The 18,300-nt window shown below is 50.2% G+C and overlaps 1 protein-coding gene across 1 annotated transcript in view; it reads left to right on the plus strand.

Moving 5' to 3' along the window:
• The window catches only part of LOC123158159 (uncharacterized), a 36,527-nt gene extending 21,976 nt beyond the window's left edge, over positions 1-14,551 (plus strand). The window contains exon 9 of the mRNA XM_044576260.1: positions 14,477-14,551. Coding sequence (XP_044432195.1) covers positions 14,477-14,551 — 75 coding nt within the window. The remainder of the gene's footprint in view (positions 1-14,476) is intronic.
• The last annotated feature ends 3,749 nt before the right edge of the window (positions 14,552-18,300 follow it).

The raw sequence follows: 18,300 nt of genomic DNA on the forward strand, positions 1-18,300 counted from the left end.
TTCATTCTCTTCTAGTATTCTTCTAGCTTGCTACGATGGAACTTGCTATCTTGATGAAACTTTGCATTGTAATATGTATGTGCAACTTCCTAATGGTTGCAACTTATGTGTATGTGCAGCTTGCTATGTATGAATGGATGGAACTATATATGTATGTACGATGAAACTTATGTGCTATTAAATAGCCCTGTGAAATATATCTATATATGTCATATATATTTGCTGTGAAAATTGTTGGATTAAAAAAACAGAAAAAAGAGACAATATGCAGGCTCTTTGCCGTCTGCCACTGACGGCAAAGGGCTCTTTGCCATCAGCAGCGGATGGCAAAGAGGCCACGTGCCAGGCAACTGTGCTTCCTGGGAGGCTGACCAATTTGGTCAGTTTGCCTACAGTGGCTGACGGCAAAGAGAGAAAAACTTTGCCTACAGCGGCGGACGGCAAAGGCCCGCCGTGTAGTGACATCGGCTGACATCATTCGGTGGACGGCAAAGGCTTCCGAAGTTTGCCATCAGCGGCGGATGACAAAGGCCTATCGTTAACCACCTAACGGAGTAACAGCGCATTTATTGTTGTCTGCATTCTTTGTCGTCCGCTGCTGAGGGCAAAGGCCCCTTTGCCGTCAGCCGCCCGAAGCAGACGGCAACGTAGCTCTTAGTCGTCCCCTACTTTGTCGTCCCCTTTTGCCGTTCACGGCGGACAGCAAAGACCTTTGTCGTCCGCCATCCGTGCCTTTGTCGTTCGCCGTGGCAGATGGCAAAGTAGTTGATTCCTGTAGTGCATATGCATGATATGAGCAGTATAACCGTGCCAAGTTAGAGCATACACCTCAGTGGGGGAATAGGACTGGTCATCTATCTCTGAATCCATCTTTGAGGAGCTATTGGGGCCCAATAAGAGATCTTCTTTGACAGGTAGCACTGTTTTCACTGAAGGCCTTGTTTTCACTCCAGATTTTTCCATCTCCCACCCAAATGGTTGATTCACAGGAAGAGTAGTTTAATAGACAAACATTGTCGACAAATGGAAATGTAATGAAGAAAAGGATGGGCAAGATATGATTCAAATATATGATGCCTGGTTAAACAGGATGGCATTGCACATTTCACATACATTATGTCTGGCTAAAAGGCATGAGACTGCATAATTCCCATATATGATATAGAAACTAAACATGTGGCATTACAGAACATGTCTAAACTAAGCAGATGCCATATATGGTGTAACATCCCAAATTTTCAATTTGGAATGTTATACATTAGATCATCATTGCATATCATATATTATTGCATTTTGGCTTGATCCTAGAAATTCTACGCAACTCAAGGACCCACGGAGAGAGTTGGGGATTTCGTTATTTTCATATTCGAGTTTTCTCAAATTTTGAAGAGAGGATCGTTTGATTTTAGTTATTTTCTCTTCAAATATTTCTTTTATACAAATAAAATAGAGGGATAAAATGACTTTCCCAAAATAAATAAATATTGGAGATTTAATATTAAAATCAAATAAGATTTTTATTCGGAGTTTTATCGCTATTTTATTTGAATTAGGAAAAATATGCATTTTTCGAAATTGCATTATAAGCCTAAATAAATGTTCACCTTGTCCGCTCTATTTTTAGAGGACGGGGAAAATTTATTTCAGGATTTTTGGAGTCCGTTTAGTATTTCTTTTCTTTGTTTTTCTACGTGGAATTATTTTAAAAAACGAAACCGACTCCGGGCCTTAACCGGCCAAGACTCCCCAGGTCGGCCCTCTTATAAGCAGCCCGCGACGCCCCCTGCAGCCCGTCCCGCCGCCGCAGCACACCCGCGCCCAAACCATAACCTTAGCCGATCCACGCCGTCCCCGCCGGATCCGCCGTCGCCGCGACTCGCCACCGCGACTCACTGCCGCCGCCGGATCCCCTCGTCGCCCCGCCGCCCGTCGCTGCCACCACCGCCGACCACCGCCGCAACCCGCCGTCGCCCCGCCGCCCGTCGCCGCCGACCACCACCGCCAGAGCCACCGCCCACCGCCACCGGTTTTCTTGGAAAACCATACATTTTTTAAGAACCCGCGGTTTATATATATATATATATATATATATATATGTATATATCAGTTTTATTTTTTCAGTTTAGTTATTTAGCGAACGCCCGTTTGTTCGTTCGTTTTAACGAATGATTTTCACCATTTAGCCGCAAACTGCGAACGTTCGTTCGTTAGCCTCTTCGTCAGTTTTTCTTTTTCTAGGGTTTTTCCGTGATTATTTTCGATCACGATTTTTGCCCTAATTTTTGTTTTAGTTTATCTTTTTGCCAAAATAAATGGCCATAAGAGAAACCATAGAAAGCGTGTACAGTTAGAATGTTATTCTGGCACTAATGCACTTGGTCTTGGTTTTCATGCATAGGATTTTGAAAAGTAGCGTCTAGGGTGGATGTTTTTGCTCATTCCTTTCAAAAAAATTGCATGAATAATGAATAGTAGAGTGCCATTGGAAAATTCCCTATTGGCAATGTTTTTCTGTTGAACCAAAATAGCCCTAATGGATCGACGTGAAATGTATAGTAATAAGTGACGCAAAAAGTGTACCAACCTCTTTGTCGTAGCCGTGTCAACCTCAATAATCATTGGGTTGGTCGCTGAAGCAGTTGGAGCAGAGGTGGCTGTCGGAGGTGTGGAGGAAGATCTGAGGAATCTGTAGACGGCATCCAGGGCACTGCTCTGTTGTGAATGGATCGTTCTGTCGTTGGAGCAGCTCCGGTGAGCCGTAAGACGTCAAGGCTGAAGCAGCACAAGACAGACATCGTCAATCTCAAGTGGGATTCTAATAGCATCTCCAATAGCTGATGTAAAATAGATGTAAAATTTACGTCACCAAAAACCACCTGACTACAACAGATGAGGTAACAACTGTTGACTCTGAACTTAACTGTCGAAACTGAAATTTAATGTGGAATCTGAATGTTACTATCGAAACTGAATGCAATGGTAACAAAGAGGCACTTAACATGTAGTTTAGGGAGGGCCTGCAGTTCATATTCAACCTGCACCCCCCTGAGCCGCCAACCACCACCGGCCGAACCGCCGGCCCCAGCGCCGCCTCGCCGCCCCGAAACAACTCCCCACCGCCGCCCCGGCCAGCCCTCTAGGCCCCCCGCCCCCACCCTGAACCCTAAGATAGATAGTGGGGTACATCTCTGGCGAGCCCCCGTCCCCGCTGCGGGTGGTTCTTCCTTAATTCCGATGACTCCCCCCAACCCCTGAAAATCGTCTGACCCAAAAGTATATTCATTCGACTGAAGTGTGGCTAAATCGGAGCAGAGCAGCAGCACGAGCGAGTGGGAGAGCAGCAGCAGCAGCTGGGCGAGCGAGCGATCGAGCCAGAGCCGGAGAAGCAGCAGTAGCGCGAGCGAGCGAGCGAGAGCCGGAGCAGCAGCAGCAGATCCAGCTGGTATGGACGCCACCGCCGAAGGGGCCTCGCACTGGGGGAGAGCCGCCGTGGATATGTTGCCCGCGGCGCCGGCTTCAAGGTAGCCGCTCCATGGGGGTGCGGGATGGAGCACCGTCGGTGTCGGGAGGTCGAGTTAAGGAGAAGGTGCGATGCAATGAGTGTACAACCTCTTTGGTGGCGCCGAGTAGGCCTCGGCTTCGTCCGAGGAGTCGGTGAGGATGCTGCGGTTCCGGTGGAGCAGGTTAAGGCAGCGCTGTGGGGATGGAGCAGCCGCGATAGACAAGGCGATCGTCGGAGCAGCTCCTTGGAGGTGGAGGACGGGGCGGCTGAACCGGCGGGATGGCGAGATGGACGACGGATCCTCATCCGGGGAGGTGGACGAGGGACGTCAAGCTGTTGCGGTGGACGACGTCGTCGGGGAAGAGGCTCCGGCTGGGCAGCGATGACGTGGCGGACGAAGGAGGGTGGGGTTTCGCGGCTGGAGCGGAGAGGTTATGGCGGCCTGGGATTTCGAATGGCGAAAAGGGGGCGATGGGAGGGGGTGAAGCATGACTTACGGACGCGCTTGTCCAAAATGTAGGGTGTGTTACAAAAGTACCCCACACCGATTTGAACTAGTGGCCCTTTCGGCTCAGGGTTAGAAGGGGGATTTCGCGTGTCGGGATTTGGCAGCTGGAGGGAGTTTTCGCGCGCGTTGTAATTTCGGGATAGCAAGGCATGGGTTCTGAAGGCGCCAGTTTTGGGAGCACGATATCTGAATTTTCGGGATATAACTAACCTAACGTGTAGTAATATTGTACTTGTACGTACCAAATCAATTCGCACTTCCCTCAACCAAAAGAAAACGAAAAAAATAAAACTATTCACACCACACAAAGAGAGAGTCTTGCCCTGTTTTACTATACAAATGCTATTCAAAGCTACTCCCTTCCATCTATATAGAGCCTAATGCGTTTTTCGATGCTAACTTTGACCAAATATTAGAGCAATAATATATGACATGCAACTTACACAAAGCACACTGTTAAATTCGTCTGTGAAAGGTTCTTTCAATGATATAATTTTCACATTGTGCATGTCATGTACTATTAATCTTGTCAATATTCAAAGGCGGTCTTAAAAATCTCATTGCGCCCTATATAGATGGAAGGAGGGAGTATGAATCCATGTTATGTCCAATTAAAAAAATTCGCTTGGTGTATAATGCATGTAACGACCTACTCATACCAACATTTTAGTGCATTCCAAATGTCTATACTACCGCTTCAATTCGAACCAAATTTGAATTCGTTTCTCTATTTCAATAAGAATCTACAATCATGATTGTTGCCAACTTCAACCATCATTCGTGTATTACCTTAATAACACACCACATGATTACTATAGAGATACATATGAACTATGTGTACTACATGAACTCGAATTCTATTTTTTTAATACACTTGATGTTGATTCCAAATAATAGTACATTTGATATACTAACTATATATTCATAATCTAAACCATGTTCCATACGTACACTGTGTTTATCACAGAAAGTATAGTACCCCGCCCCCTACATTATGACAAGTATTTAGACCTGAGTTTCAAAAGCCACACATTAGCCCAAATTATAATCAACTACATTATGGTATCTTCTTCAAGTATACGTATCCACTTTTTTATAATGAATTATGATCTTTTTCGTCTTTTACACCTTCACGATGCTCTTCTATTTGTAGCTAGCTAGCGCTAACTTTCTATCGTGCATGCACATGCGTGCCCCCCTCTCACCCACCCTTAGCATGCCCTCCATCGCACACGTTCATTATTTCTCTTTAGGTCGTCCACCCGCAGTGTGTGTAGGCCCCCGGCTCCTTCTTTTCGGCACACACCGGTCGATATACCTCTCTAGCCAAGTGTGCCTACAACAAACACATATATACTTCCCCTCTTCTCTTCTCACCATCCATGCCCCCCTATGTCCAATACGGTTCCACGGAGGTGCACACTCCCGCCCCTCTTTTCATTGATCACATACTCGCACACTCCTCCCCCCTCGACATGGTAGGCCTCTCGCACCACCTCCTAGCCGCACCCTCTCCCCCTGTCTGTCTCTCCGGACCTTATTTGCTTCTAACACATGCAGGCGTGTATATCAACTAATCTCCCTACATATAGCCAGGTCGACTATAATTCGTTTTCACCAAGCACCGATACACTTAACTCGCTAGTTATGTCTCTCCCTTTCTCAGACACACGACGGTTGATCTTCCTATGTAGTTTCGTATGCTTACCACAACCATATATTCTCCCCTCATCATCCTTGAATACCTCCCAACCCGTCTCTCACACGCACGTACATAGACAGACAGACATCCCCCGCCCTATCTTACTGATATTGCACTCATACCCTCCATTTGTCTAGAAGGCCTCTCCAACCATTTGTGAGACGCCACTCCACCACCAACCCTCCGACGCTCTACCTTTGTCTTCTTCCCAACCTTATTCCTCTGCTACACATATCCATGGATGTCGATCAATCTCCCTCAATACATACTAGTCTCTCTCCTTCCCCACACATATACTAGTCGATCGGTCTCTGCCCCCCCCCCCCAAACACACACATTGATAGTCGAACGTTGTAGGTAGGTATCCATGCCACGGAGAAAACCTGCACCTCTGCCCTCTCAAATTCCAGTAGGCCAGCCGCCCTGTATCTTTGACGTGGGCAAACACAAATTCGATGGCACTCTTTATCGATCGCGCAGCCACACACTTCATCCCTATTTTCATTCTATCGATATCTCACGTCCATGACTCCGTTTCACACACATTGCATATGTTATGTTTTTCTGTTTGAGATATCATCAACACATTGCCTCTGTTTCGCACAAACCATGTCTCTCACACTCACCCACGTACGTACCTGCACCTAAGAAGAAGTGCATGCAGGACGCACGTACTCACGTCTCGTTCCCGGCCACACCCGCCCGGGTACACGATGGAGTTTGTTTCTGTACGAAAAGCAGCCCACGTGATAATTTGACGCGTGTAGCGGTTGTTTACTCGAAAGGAGGGTCGGTACCTATGCCTAGAATATAAAACGATTGCCGTGGGAAAATGGAAAAAATGGGTTTGTCTCTCGTGAGTCTCGTCACACAATCTCACACAAGGCCGCCGTTGGCTCTCTCTCTCAGTGTTGGTCAGTGATCCGGCCGCATCCCGTCCGCCGGCGGGAAAGGGAGGATGTGCATCGTCTCTCCGTTCGACGATGTTGAGGCAGCTCGTCCGATCTGCGGTACCCGTTGTTCTCTCTGACCAAGCTCCGGCGTGGTAGGGCCTTCGCCACTTGCTCGCTGCCGCAGTATGGGCAGATCCCGGCCGCCGGCGCCCTCCTAGTAACATCCCGACGACCCTCAGGTACAGCTTCCTCCGGCCTTGCTCCACTGCCCATCTTCCCACGTTGCTGCATGTGGATCTTCTTTAGTTGTTTGCTTAAATCGTATCTCGGCTGGTGTACTTTCCATCTTACAATCTCGTCCTCATTCCATTTTTGATAAACCACCATGTGCTATCTTTCCCTTATTACATGGAACATGCTTCTTTTTTGTCGACGTATGTGTCTTCAACTCGTGTTATTGGGCAGTAATTGTTTCCTTTCAACCTCCTTTTGCAAACAGGGCTATCCATTTTCACCTGGTTGCTATTGCGACCTTTTGGTGAACTGCACAAATCACTTTTTTCTAAAGAGTGTTCTGTGAAGTTCCGCCAAAATGTCACACGGGCAACGTTTTTACATTTCTGTGGGACTGCAGAAAGGGAGATTGGTTTTGCTATCCTCCTCATCCAACTCCGTGCCTAATCTTCTCCAACAAGAAGTTAGTCCTAAAGAGAGATCGTAGAGGTGATCGGCTTCTATTTATGTGTGTTATGTTTCATCATCTAGTTCCACTATTATTGTAATCACACTGACTGGATATCTTTGCAAACAGGGATTGTCCGCTTGATTTTAGTGGAGCTGCACAAAATGATCGGATTGTGGTGTCCTTCATACACCTCTTTTTTGGCTACAGAGCTGGGTGAAACTAGCTGCCAAGCAATGAACACTGTGCCAAGGAAATGGAGCCATGCCTACGAACAACATCGATCAATTATATTTTTTTCTTTATTTGTACACCTTCTCACAACTTTGTCTTCAGTTGTGATGTGAATATTGGCGCTGATCTACGAACCATTGAGATGCATTAGCCATGGTAGCCATGGTAGTTTCATTTGTATTTGATGGAATGTTGTAACAAGATAATCTCGAGGCAAGACACATGAATCCTAAGTTGAAACCTTTTTTTCCAGCGGGAACCAAAGTTGAAACCTTCATAGCATCACAGTACAATTTCATTAAAATTATGCGTACATATAAACAAATCCCGAAGGATTGATAGCAATGCCAGAAACAATTCAACTTTGTTTCGCCGACATGTTGGACATCCTTCATCCGGCTCCACCTGCCATGCAGCAATATTGAGTGCACAACACAACTTCAAGGAAAGATTCACCCCAGTCGTCGCGCCGCTGTAGTAATGACTAGTGAGCAGTCAAATCACAGAGCCCCACCTTCGCCACAGTAAGTTGCTTGGACGAAGCAACCATCATTTCTTTGTTTCTCGAATCCGCTGGTACTCCCATATTCCCACAGTAATAAGTTGCTCGGGCGAATCAACCATCACTATATCCGGTCACGTGTGATGACCACAGGAGCTATCCATTCAGATTGTATGTTAAAAAAATAAAGGTCGATAACTAATGCGGCAAACTTTCAAAAAAAAACTAATGCGGCACTTCGGGCCAACGCGGCCAGATCGCATTTTGCACGAGAAATTACACACCATATTGCACTGACATGTGGTCCCGTTCCAACATATCAGTGAGACGACGGCGAGTAGTAGGAGTATTTCCGAACCGACATGTAGGCCGGGGCGCCCCTTCATGAACCGTGGCAAACTGGCAACCGTCCACCGACGCTTCGACTTTCCCTCTCGATATGGAACTGCTATCGCACGCTCTTCCTCTCCCTCCTCCATTTTCCTTCAGCCCTTCACGCTTTCTTCTGCCATTGTTCGATCGTCTTCTTCCATGGAGGGAACAGGACGGAAACGACCCCGTTATTCTTGCTCCAATCTGAAAGACGACGTGGTGGAGGAACTCATTGATCAGTGTGACGTCATCACCTCGGCTAGCATGGCAGGTTCGTTCAAGCCCATTCTTGACTCAACCGATAACATCATTACAAGGAACCCAAGAGTCAAGGAACGGTTTGATCTCCCCTATCTTCTTCGCCGTCACCCTGATGACCGGCGCCGACACGACGGAGGCCTCGCCCTGTGCAAGTTGATGCCTCTTGATAATGATACGTACGATGTTAAGATGCCATCGCTTGAGGTCAAGGCCTGGGCAGGCGCAAATTGAGATTGGGTTGTTTACATTGGGTCCAACTGCGAGTGGGAACTTGTGAATGTGTACACTCGTGACCGGGTTCCACTTCCAAAAATCTCAGCAGACTGCCCAGAGGTTGAGCACACCGGTATTGTACACACATTCAAATACAATCATGGTGACTGTCTTCTACGGAAGATAGCAATTTCTCGAGTCCCCACCCGCTCTTGGAATTACAACAACTATTAAGTTGTTGCTATCTTCGACAAGCTTGTTGCCGTCGTTGCTGGTTTGACTCGATGGACATTGCTCAAAAATCAGTTTCTGTACACGGATGAGTACTGTGATGCAATTGAATACGAGGGCCTTGTGTTTGCTGCCACCACTCGTGGCACTGTTTTTGCATGGAATCGTTATAGTTTTGGTACATTTGTATTCCACCGTAATTATAATTGTTTCATCCACATGCATGCGGGTTAGCAAGTTTCCCTTTACTAATTAACCTTCTTCTTGTGTCTCCAAGGTCCTATGAACATTCCACCACCTATACTTGAAAATTTTTATAACCAAGGGGGAGATGACGATGGTGATGATCACGAGCATGAGGACGAGCAAAACTTATATACTCAGTGGCGCCTGGCAACTAATTCTGATGGATCACCTCTTCTTGTTTGTATACAGTGCACTGAGTTTGTTACTACTGAGGGAGCACGTGTTGTCTCCCATGGTCGCACTCTCCGGACCTATTCCAACACTCGTTGCATGGTATTCGGGATGGATACTAGTGTGCTAGGGCCAACACCTTCTCCCTGGAACAGAATTGATAGTCTTGGAGAAAACTCGCTCTTCCTTGGACAAAACTATCTGATGATGGTGAAAGGCAATCCAACTGCTGTTGACACAATGTTAATAGTACCATTTATGAGAAGCAACTGTGTCTATACCACGGACATTTGGCTAGTTCCCTACCCTGGTACTAATATAGTAGGCCGCTTCAGCCTGGATGATCAGTCCTGCGTTGGTCTCGAGATTGACAATAGATGGCCTGTCCCAGAGAATCACTTGTGGTTCAAAGCAAGCGTTTCCAATGCCGAGGATTGGTTGAGTTGAAGTTCATTTCATTGCTTGTTATTTGTTGTGTGACGAAAACTTTAGTATTTATAATGTATCCTCGTTGTCGATGTGGGTTGATGACATGTCGTATGTAATAAAATGATATGCCTGTGATAAACTTACTAAATTTATGAATGGCTATAGAGTCTCTTCTCTGAGTGAGTGGTGCGACGAAGCCAAAAAAAATTCTGAATACATAATTGTACGTGCATTGCAACAGGTTATCAGATGAGGCGAATCAACAATAGTGGTACACTATTTGTACTAGCTTCACATGCTTCGCGCGTCGGGCGGGTGTTTTTACTGTAGCCATATGTTAATGTGTTCGTTGTACGTAACCAGCACCTCGAATCCTCGATACTACTAGTAGGAGTACTATATAAGTAGTAGGAGTAGTAGGGTAGCATGGGCCAGAACAAGCATTCACGTACAGCAGTACGACACATGCCACCAGCACGACATCCATCTGACACCATATTTCTTGGAGTCCGTGCTAGATCAATCTCTTCAACGTCATCGTTTCTCTAACTTCAGCCATCGCGCAGCGGGCGAGGTGGGGGTTTCCCGAGAGTCGGTTTCCTCAACTGCGGTCCCACTTCTAAGGCCAACTCCAACGCACGACCCCAAACGGACCTCCATTTTGCACGAAGTCCAACGATAATTTTGTAAGAAAAGCAAGACCAAAGAAAACAAGAACCACAAGAATACATTTTAGAAGATATCTAACTTCCATAACTGCTCCTATAAGTTGGATTAGTGCCTTCTCGATGCATTCATTGTTGATATGTGGAGGCTCGTGCTTCTTTCTTCTTCGAGTGTAAAGAAGTAGATGTTGCTTCCTCGCATCTAGTCTCATGTCTAGCCTCTATTCTAGTAGGAGTATCAACAAGTGCACTAGTCTCATCTCTAGCCTTTATGCTAGCTAAACGTGCTAGAACATCTACTAAATTTCACTCTATCAATATATCGATTTACTCTTCTTCCCAATACCAAAACTTGCATCCATTGTATTACACAATAAAAAAATTAAGTTAGCACAACTAGTCTAATCCGAGAGCACAACCGAAGATTTGGTCGGGTTCTTCCTCCTTTTGCCGACACATGGGACATCCAGCATCCAGGTCATGTCATGCAAGAAAATAGAGTGGTAGTTGAAGCCACGTGATGTGCATCTTGGGTTAAACTATAAATAGAATCTTACTACTCTTGAGTAACTCCTAAAGCGGCCACCGAAGATCTTTATTGGATTTTTTTTTCATCACCAGCACGCCGAGGTGAAAGATGTGCAGGTTCAGTGGGTCCTCTTGCGGTTTCACTGACATGTGGGACCGCATGTGAGCAAACAGACGATGGGCTCCGCGTGTCCGCTGGCTGGCTGAGAAGAGAGAAAGAGGAGGGCTGAGCACGGACTCCAGGAAATTTGTTCTACGTAACCAGCACCTCGATATTCGCATGTAGTTGTTTCTAGAATAAAAAAAGGAGGTACCCCTACTTATGTTACTCCCACTACGCCTAGCCTAAGGTTATTAGGTGACCTTGCGCTTGGCTCTTCGCCTCTTCCGGAAGTCAATGGTTCTACAGTAGTACTTCTGGCAATCTGACACCAAATGAACTGCTGCACGTCCACCGCTTGTGAGCAAAAGTTTCTCCTCGTGCTGCGAGCCACCGCACACACGTTGGCGAGGGAGAAGGCATAATCAAGCTTCACATCGTTCTGCGAGTTGACGGGACACATCAAAGTTATTTAGTACGTACTCTCTCCGAAAAAGGGCTGACCATGTCATTGCTACCATCCCGTGCTCCGTCGTTGAGTACGTGCACTATTCACGTGCCATTGAGGAGAAAAAATATCGCGTAGGTGCCATCGAGGTGCACAACTCACTTACGCACTGCTTATCTGATTATATCCATTTTCTTGCATGACACGTGCACCTTGATGCTAGATGTCTCGCGTGTCGGGAAAAGGATGAACAAAGCTCACGTAAAAGAAAAGAGTTGAAGAGCATAGATTCCCGACGACCGAGAAGGAGCAATGAACCTCACGGTGGAGCATCTGCAAGGAACCTTGCACGTTTTCCCCTGTTTTTGCCGCCTGCCCACCTATAAACAAATAAAAGAACATGAACTTTTAGCTAACCACTAGAAACAGTACATCAGGATGCTAAGTTGAAGATGTTTTATACTCCCTCCGTTCCCAAATATAAGTCTTTTTAGAGATTTCAATAAGGGACTGCATACGAAACAAAATAAGTGAATCTACACTCTAAAATATGTCTACATACATCCATATGTTGTAGTCTATTTGAAATGGCTAAAAAGACTTATATTTAGGAACGGAGGGAGTAGTTTATATTGAATTATTGATAAACACTCAACAAGCCACGCATGTACAGGATGCACATGCAGCCACGCATGTACACAAGCCAACGCACTAACTCCATCCGATCCAACTCATGCACATACGCGCACAACATGGAGCAGACAACACACGTACACAACATGTGCATGCACACACGCTCGGCCGTAGAATGCACGTGAATAACACATGCATGTGCACACACTCGGCTGCATCGAGGCGTGCGCCATCCGCGGCGACGTCCGGTTCGTCGTGCTATGGCGAAGTTCGCACACAACGACGCCTACTCATATCTCTTGCAGCACCTCTTTGTCGTCGTTGCTCAATGACTAGTCGGTGACGAAGACGACCGCAGCCTCAGCCTTAGAGCTAGCACCGATGGAAAAACACGCACGCTGCACGCACACGAGCACGTACGGAGTGCCCATGACGTGGTGGTGGTGCGTCCCCAATCGCCTCTACTCCTTCTGCGCATGTTGTCTATCAAGGTGGCTGCATGCTAATGATGATGTGGGTGAGATCGTCTAGCACTCTGATGATGACGAGGAAAATTATGAGACACAAGGTGACGTACACCGTCAAGGTCCACGGTCAAGGGGGTGCTAGTAAGTCCTTAGATATGATTAGATGACTCAAGTCTTCAATGCATAGGTTCTTAGTTTATTTGTGCCAGATCATATTTTATGCCTATGTGGCAGGCTTAGCAGCTATACATGGTGGAGCACTGGGAGAGGCCAAGGCTGGTCATAGTGGGGAGTAACTTATACTGTAACATATTACTATGTTAGTCTAAACATCTCTATAAACCGGAAAGGAGAGAGTAGTAACATAGACTAGTGTCATATGCAAAGTATGGGAGCACATGATATTTCCCCGTCCGGACCGGTCCCAAGTTGGCTTCTCACCTTCTTGGCCCAACAAAAACCCCTCCCCCCTACCGCGCGTGCTTCCCGCCCAGCGCCAGCTGAGCCTACTGCTCCACATTGATGGCAAGTCAGGGCAACGCGATTTCTCACTGCTGTCGGATATCGGGTTCTGGCAAAACCCTTAAGGTTTGAACTCTGGGGTGCGCACGAAGATCTTCTCCCTACCGATCCACGCCCCAAAACCTCACCGCGAATCTAAGCTACACGATGAACAACACGAGGGACACGGGGTTTATACTAGTTCGGGCCACCGTTGTGGTGTAGTACCCTACTCTAGTGTGTGGTGGTGGATTGCCTCTGGGGCTGATGATGAACAGTACAGATGAAGAACAGCCTCGCGAGGGGTGTTCTTGAGCTGGTGCGGTGTTCTACTTGGGAAGGATTCGATCAGCTCTGGATTCGGTCTCCTCTGGATCATCCCCCCCTCTCTACAGTGGTGGCTATCTCTATTTATAGGAGCCCTGGTCCTCTTCCCAAATATTGAGCGGGAAGGGAGCCAACAACGGCCATTTTTAAGGGGTACAGCTAGTACAAGTTATCCTAACTAAAGTTGGTCTTCGACTGCAAAAGGCACTAGCGATGACACCATCTTAGGCTCCACGGTGACCTCTGTCCTGCCGTCCTGCTGGTCTTGGTATCGTTGCACCGATATGGTAACCTTTGCTTGATGCCTTGGTACTCCATGCCTGCACTTGCTCCCTTTGTGCCAAAGAGGAAACGAGGACACTGCGCTGGCTGGTGCCCACCTGGTCTCGATCGTCATGGCTTGCATCACGAGCACCTCGCGAGGTACTCCTTGCCTTGATCTCTCTGCCTCCTCGCGAGCTAGTCTGATGAGGCCGCCCCTGAAGAAGCCTTGCGTCGTCCCCCCCGTGAGGCTTGGCCCCTCGCGAGGGTCTTGAGCTTGGGTTGATGTAGACGGGTCGTACTGGGCCACTGCTTGAGCCACGCCGCAGGCCAGAGGCAGGCAAGTCTGGGGACCCCTGTTCCCAGAACGCTGGCAGTAGCCCCCGGGCCCAAGGCGCACTCGGACTTGGCTTAGCAGCAAAGCCAAAGGGCAAGTGCGGAGCGCCGCGGGCCCCAACAGCCTGCAGCCTTGGTTGCCGCATGGCGATAGATTGGACGTGGGCGTCTCCTCTTCCCCATGCTGCCTCGGCAACTGCCCGACTAACAAAAGGCTGGCCTGGGTTAGACTTACCTTAATTTCTCTCATTTGCCTTGCTCCAGATACCCTTTCTTGCTCTTGCGCTCTTGCTTCCGAAATCTCTAGATCCGCCTCATTATTCCTCCTCCAGCGAGTGATGGCGCCCCGCAAGGCAGCGGCCGAGGCTCCACCGGCTTGGTACTCGCCGGCCCTGGATCCCCCAAACATGGCGGAGAAGAATCTCGCCTCTACGCGCCTGATGACGGTGGTGCAAGGAAACGAGATGGTGGAGACTGTGCACCGAGCTAGCTCCGCCACGCCGGAGGCTAAGGGGAGCACCTTTTACCACTTGTTCATGAGCACCATCATCGGCGGCCTAGTGCCTCCCCTCTCTAAGTTCTTCTATGTCGTCCTCCGCCATTACAGGTTATAGGCCCTTCATCTCCATCCCAACTCCATTCTCCTTCTGTCAATTTTCGCCTACTACCGTGAGGCGCACGTCGGGGTGATGCCTTCCGTGGCCTTGCTGCGCCACTTCTTCTCCCTCCGGGTCACCGGCAGCCATACCTCGGCGTGCGCTGGCTTTGTCGTGTAATCCAAAGCCAACACGATCTCGAAGGCCAGGAAGAGGGTTGATGGCTTCCGAAGTAAGTGGGTCATGATGGACGCCAGATGCACCCACTCTTGGTTGGTGCTGCCCATGGAGCAGCCCCAGGCTGACGAGGCGTGGTCTCACACGAAGCTTGACAACCGGCGGGCGAAGCTGGTGCTGGAGAAGATGAACGCCGACCTGAGGCCGGGCAACATGAAGGCGGCGAATCTGACTGGGGCCACGCTCCTGAGGGAGTTCCTGGTGCAGCGAGTGGCTCCACTTCAGGCGCACTCGCGCTCGTTGTGGAGACTTGGAGATGCGGACGATGATCTCCGCCTAAGCTCGGAGGCCCTGGCTGATGAGGATCTGGCCGCAACTCTCCGCTTCCTGGTTGGAGAGGATGTGGAAGGCCTGGAGGGCACTCCTGTCCCCTTGTTCCTTCGCGAAGAAGTGCAACGGGTGGTGGACGCCATGCCCACCTTCAATGGGAGTGGCCTGGTGCCGGAGGTGCCTCCTGAGGGCCAGGAGGCGGCGGCCCCAGTGGAATTGTCTTCCGATGATTCCCACGGAGGAGAGGAGGAAGACGAGGAAGAAGAGCAGAGCGACTCGGAGGCGACCACTGAGGGGACGGGGGAGACTTCCCCCTGGTGCAGGGCCAACATCCTCTGCACCCTGTCGGACGATGATGAGGCCGACACCAGGTGAGGGGGAGAGGACCCGCCCGTGATCCCGAGGAAGGACAGGCCGGGGTTGATCTCCCGAGGGGCTACTCTGGCCCCGGCACTGCTCTAAGCTAGCTCCAACCCCTCTGGTGTTCCCTCCTCTGCCTCTGGACCTCCCGAGGCTGCGCCCCGCAAGAGGCTCACGAGCTTTAAGCTCGTCAGGAGACCGCCCGAACACGCCGTGATTGACCAGTAAGTACTTGAACTCCGCTTTGCTCTTGTTTTTGCCGTCAGGGCCTGACGTCCTCCATCACTTGGGTAGGCTGTCACCTACGGTGAAGAGGCGGAAGGGGAACACAATGGCTCTGCTTGGGGAAAGCTCACCCGTTGTGGCCGCACCTTCGTCTGTGGGAAGGGGAGGCAGTGGAGCTCGCACCTCCCCTGCCCGGTCGTCCTCGCGAGGCCAGGAGGAGCCCTTGGCGGGGTGCCACCCCCCGTGGCCCAGCTGGCTCTGGAGCCACCAGCACTTGATGCTATCGCTGAGGTTGCCAAGACTCAGGAGCTTCCAGTCTCCCATGTCGTGATCATGCTGTCGTCTCCTCCTCCTGCTCCACTAGTTCCTGACTCCTCTGCCTCCTCCGCCGTCTTGGACCATGCCGCTTCTGAGCTAGGCCAGTTGCAAGAAGACCTCCAGGGCGCCAACCCCCGCCTGGTGGCCGGGCACCTGGGGCTGATCTCTGGCTGGGTTCATTCCGAGACATCCTTCCGAGCGGCGCTGAGCCAGGCTACAGCAGCTTCCAAGAAGGAAAAGCAAGCCTCCACCCAGGCTGCAGCCGCTCGGGACGCAGCGTTGAAGGACGCCTCGATCATCCAGGACCACTGCAAGGCGCTGGAGGACGAGCTGCGGGGCCTGTGTGATGAGCTCGCCAAGGGGACTCGCGACCGCCAGGCAAGGGAGGAAGATATGAAGGCTCGGGAGGCCCCCATCAAGGACCGCGACACCAAGCTGACCGCTGATCGCAGCCGACTGAAGACTCTGTAGTAGAAGCTGAAGGCGGAGAGGGCCGAGCTGGACGCCAAGGCGAAGGTCTTGACCCAGGATCGCGTGGCCTTCGCGGATCTTGAGAAGAGATCTCGCAAGGCGCTAAAGTCGCTTTACGATGATGGTTTGGAGAAGCCGCTAGCTAGAGCCAAGGACGGCCCCACCAAGCTGCTTCCCTTCTTGGTCGAAGCGCTTGAGGAGGTCATGACCGGCATCGGCCCCATGGACGAGGTTGAAGCTCGCATCCTTTCTTCTGCGGCGCTGACTCTGGTCCTCAGCCACCTCTACCTTCATGACCCCAGCGCTAACCTTGACGATCTGTTGGAGCCTGTGGACACTGAGCGCTCCGCCGCTGCCGCTGAAGTTGTAAAGGGCCAAGCGGAAGCCCTGCTGGTGAAGTTCCGCGCCTTTGCCACTGCACCCAAGGCAGGTACTGCTGGTTCTACAGCCTCGGGAGGTGGAGCTGACAAGCGCAACTCCGCCATGCAGGCAGGGCTCCTGGCGAATGACGTCGCATCTCAAGGGTGATCTCCTCGCGGCTTCTTTCCTGTTTCAATTCCTGCGACATGCACCATGCCTTGTGGAGGCGTTTAAACTTGTGTTTGGTATTGTGAGGATAATTTTTGTTTTGTAATATTTGCTTCTCAATTTGCGAGATTTTGTGGTTTCCTTCCTATTTACTTTGTGTTCTACGTTGGCAGGGGGCCGGCCCTGTGCATACCTCAGCCGCCGTTAGCCCCGACCGGATCACCAAGACGGGACCAAGGAGTGAGGGGCTATGTGGCAAGTTAGGCTCCTTAGTCACGATGCTCAGGAGTCCCCCTTGACGCGCAAACAGCAAATAGGGAGGGGGTGTGGGACTAGATCTGGCGTTCTACATCGGCAGGGACCAGCCCCGCGCATACCTCAACCGCCGTTAGCCTTGCAAAACTATGGAGTGATGGGCCACGTGACGAGTTAGGCTCCTGAGTCGCGATGCTCAGGAGTCCCCCTTGATGCTCAAACGGTCTTCATACCTTGGCTCCGCTCGGGGAGGGGCGCACGACGACCAGGTCCGAAGGACCTGGCTGGGTGGCGTGCGCTCGGGCGTGACCCAGGCGCAGCCCCCGTGTCCAGCCCCCTCGCGTGGCGCTCCCGAGGGGATTCATTGCGATGAGCCCACACACTGATCTCTGGGCTCCTTGAGGTTGATACAGCCATGGGCTGCCCTCATTTGTTTATCACCAGCGCGGAGCATAGCGCTTCCGTATGTGTACGGGCATAGCCGCTCCTCGGCAGTGTTGTCAGCCAGCGCGGAGCATGGTGCTTCCACTGGTACGTGGGAGGGGGGCCCCCTCGGGGAGGAGCCCCCGGGGTGTGTACAGCCCCGCCCTGACATGTGGCCGGCATGGTAGGGCTAGACGACGTGTATCTGGGCACTCGTGAGCCAACGCGGGACTCACGAGGCCCTACCTCAAGGCGGGTTGCACCTGATCTTGATCCTTGGGCGGTTGAGTGTTCCTACAGGGTGGTTAGATACAAATGCTCTACGTCCTCAGGTCCCAGCCCTCGAGCGAGCACAGCCACCGCTGGTGTGCCAGGTCGCGATGCCGTGGACAAGGCCAGGGGGTG

Source organism: Triticum aestivum, chromosome 7B (genome assembly GCF_018294505.1).
Source record: "Triticum aestivum cultivar Chinese Spring chromosome 7B, IWGSC CS RefSeq v2.1, whole genome shotgun sequence".
NCBI classification, from domain to species: Eukaryota; Viridiplantae; Streptophyta; class Magnoliopsida; order Poales; family Poaceae; genus Triticum; species Triticum aestivum.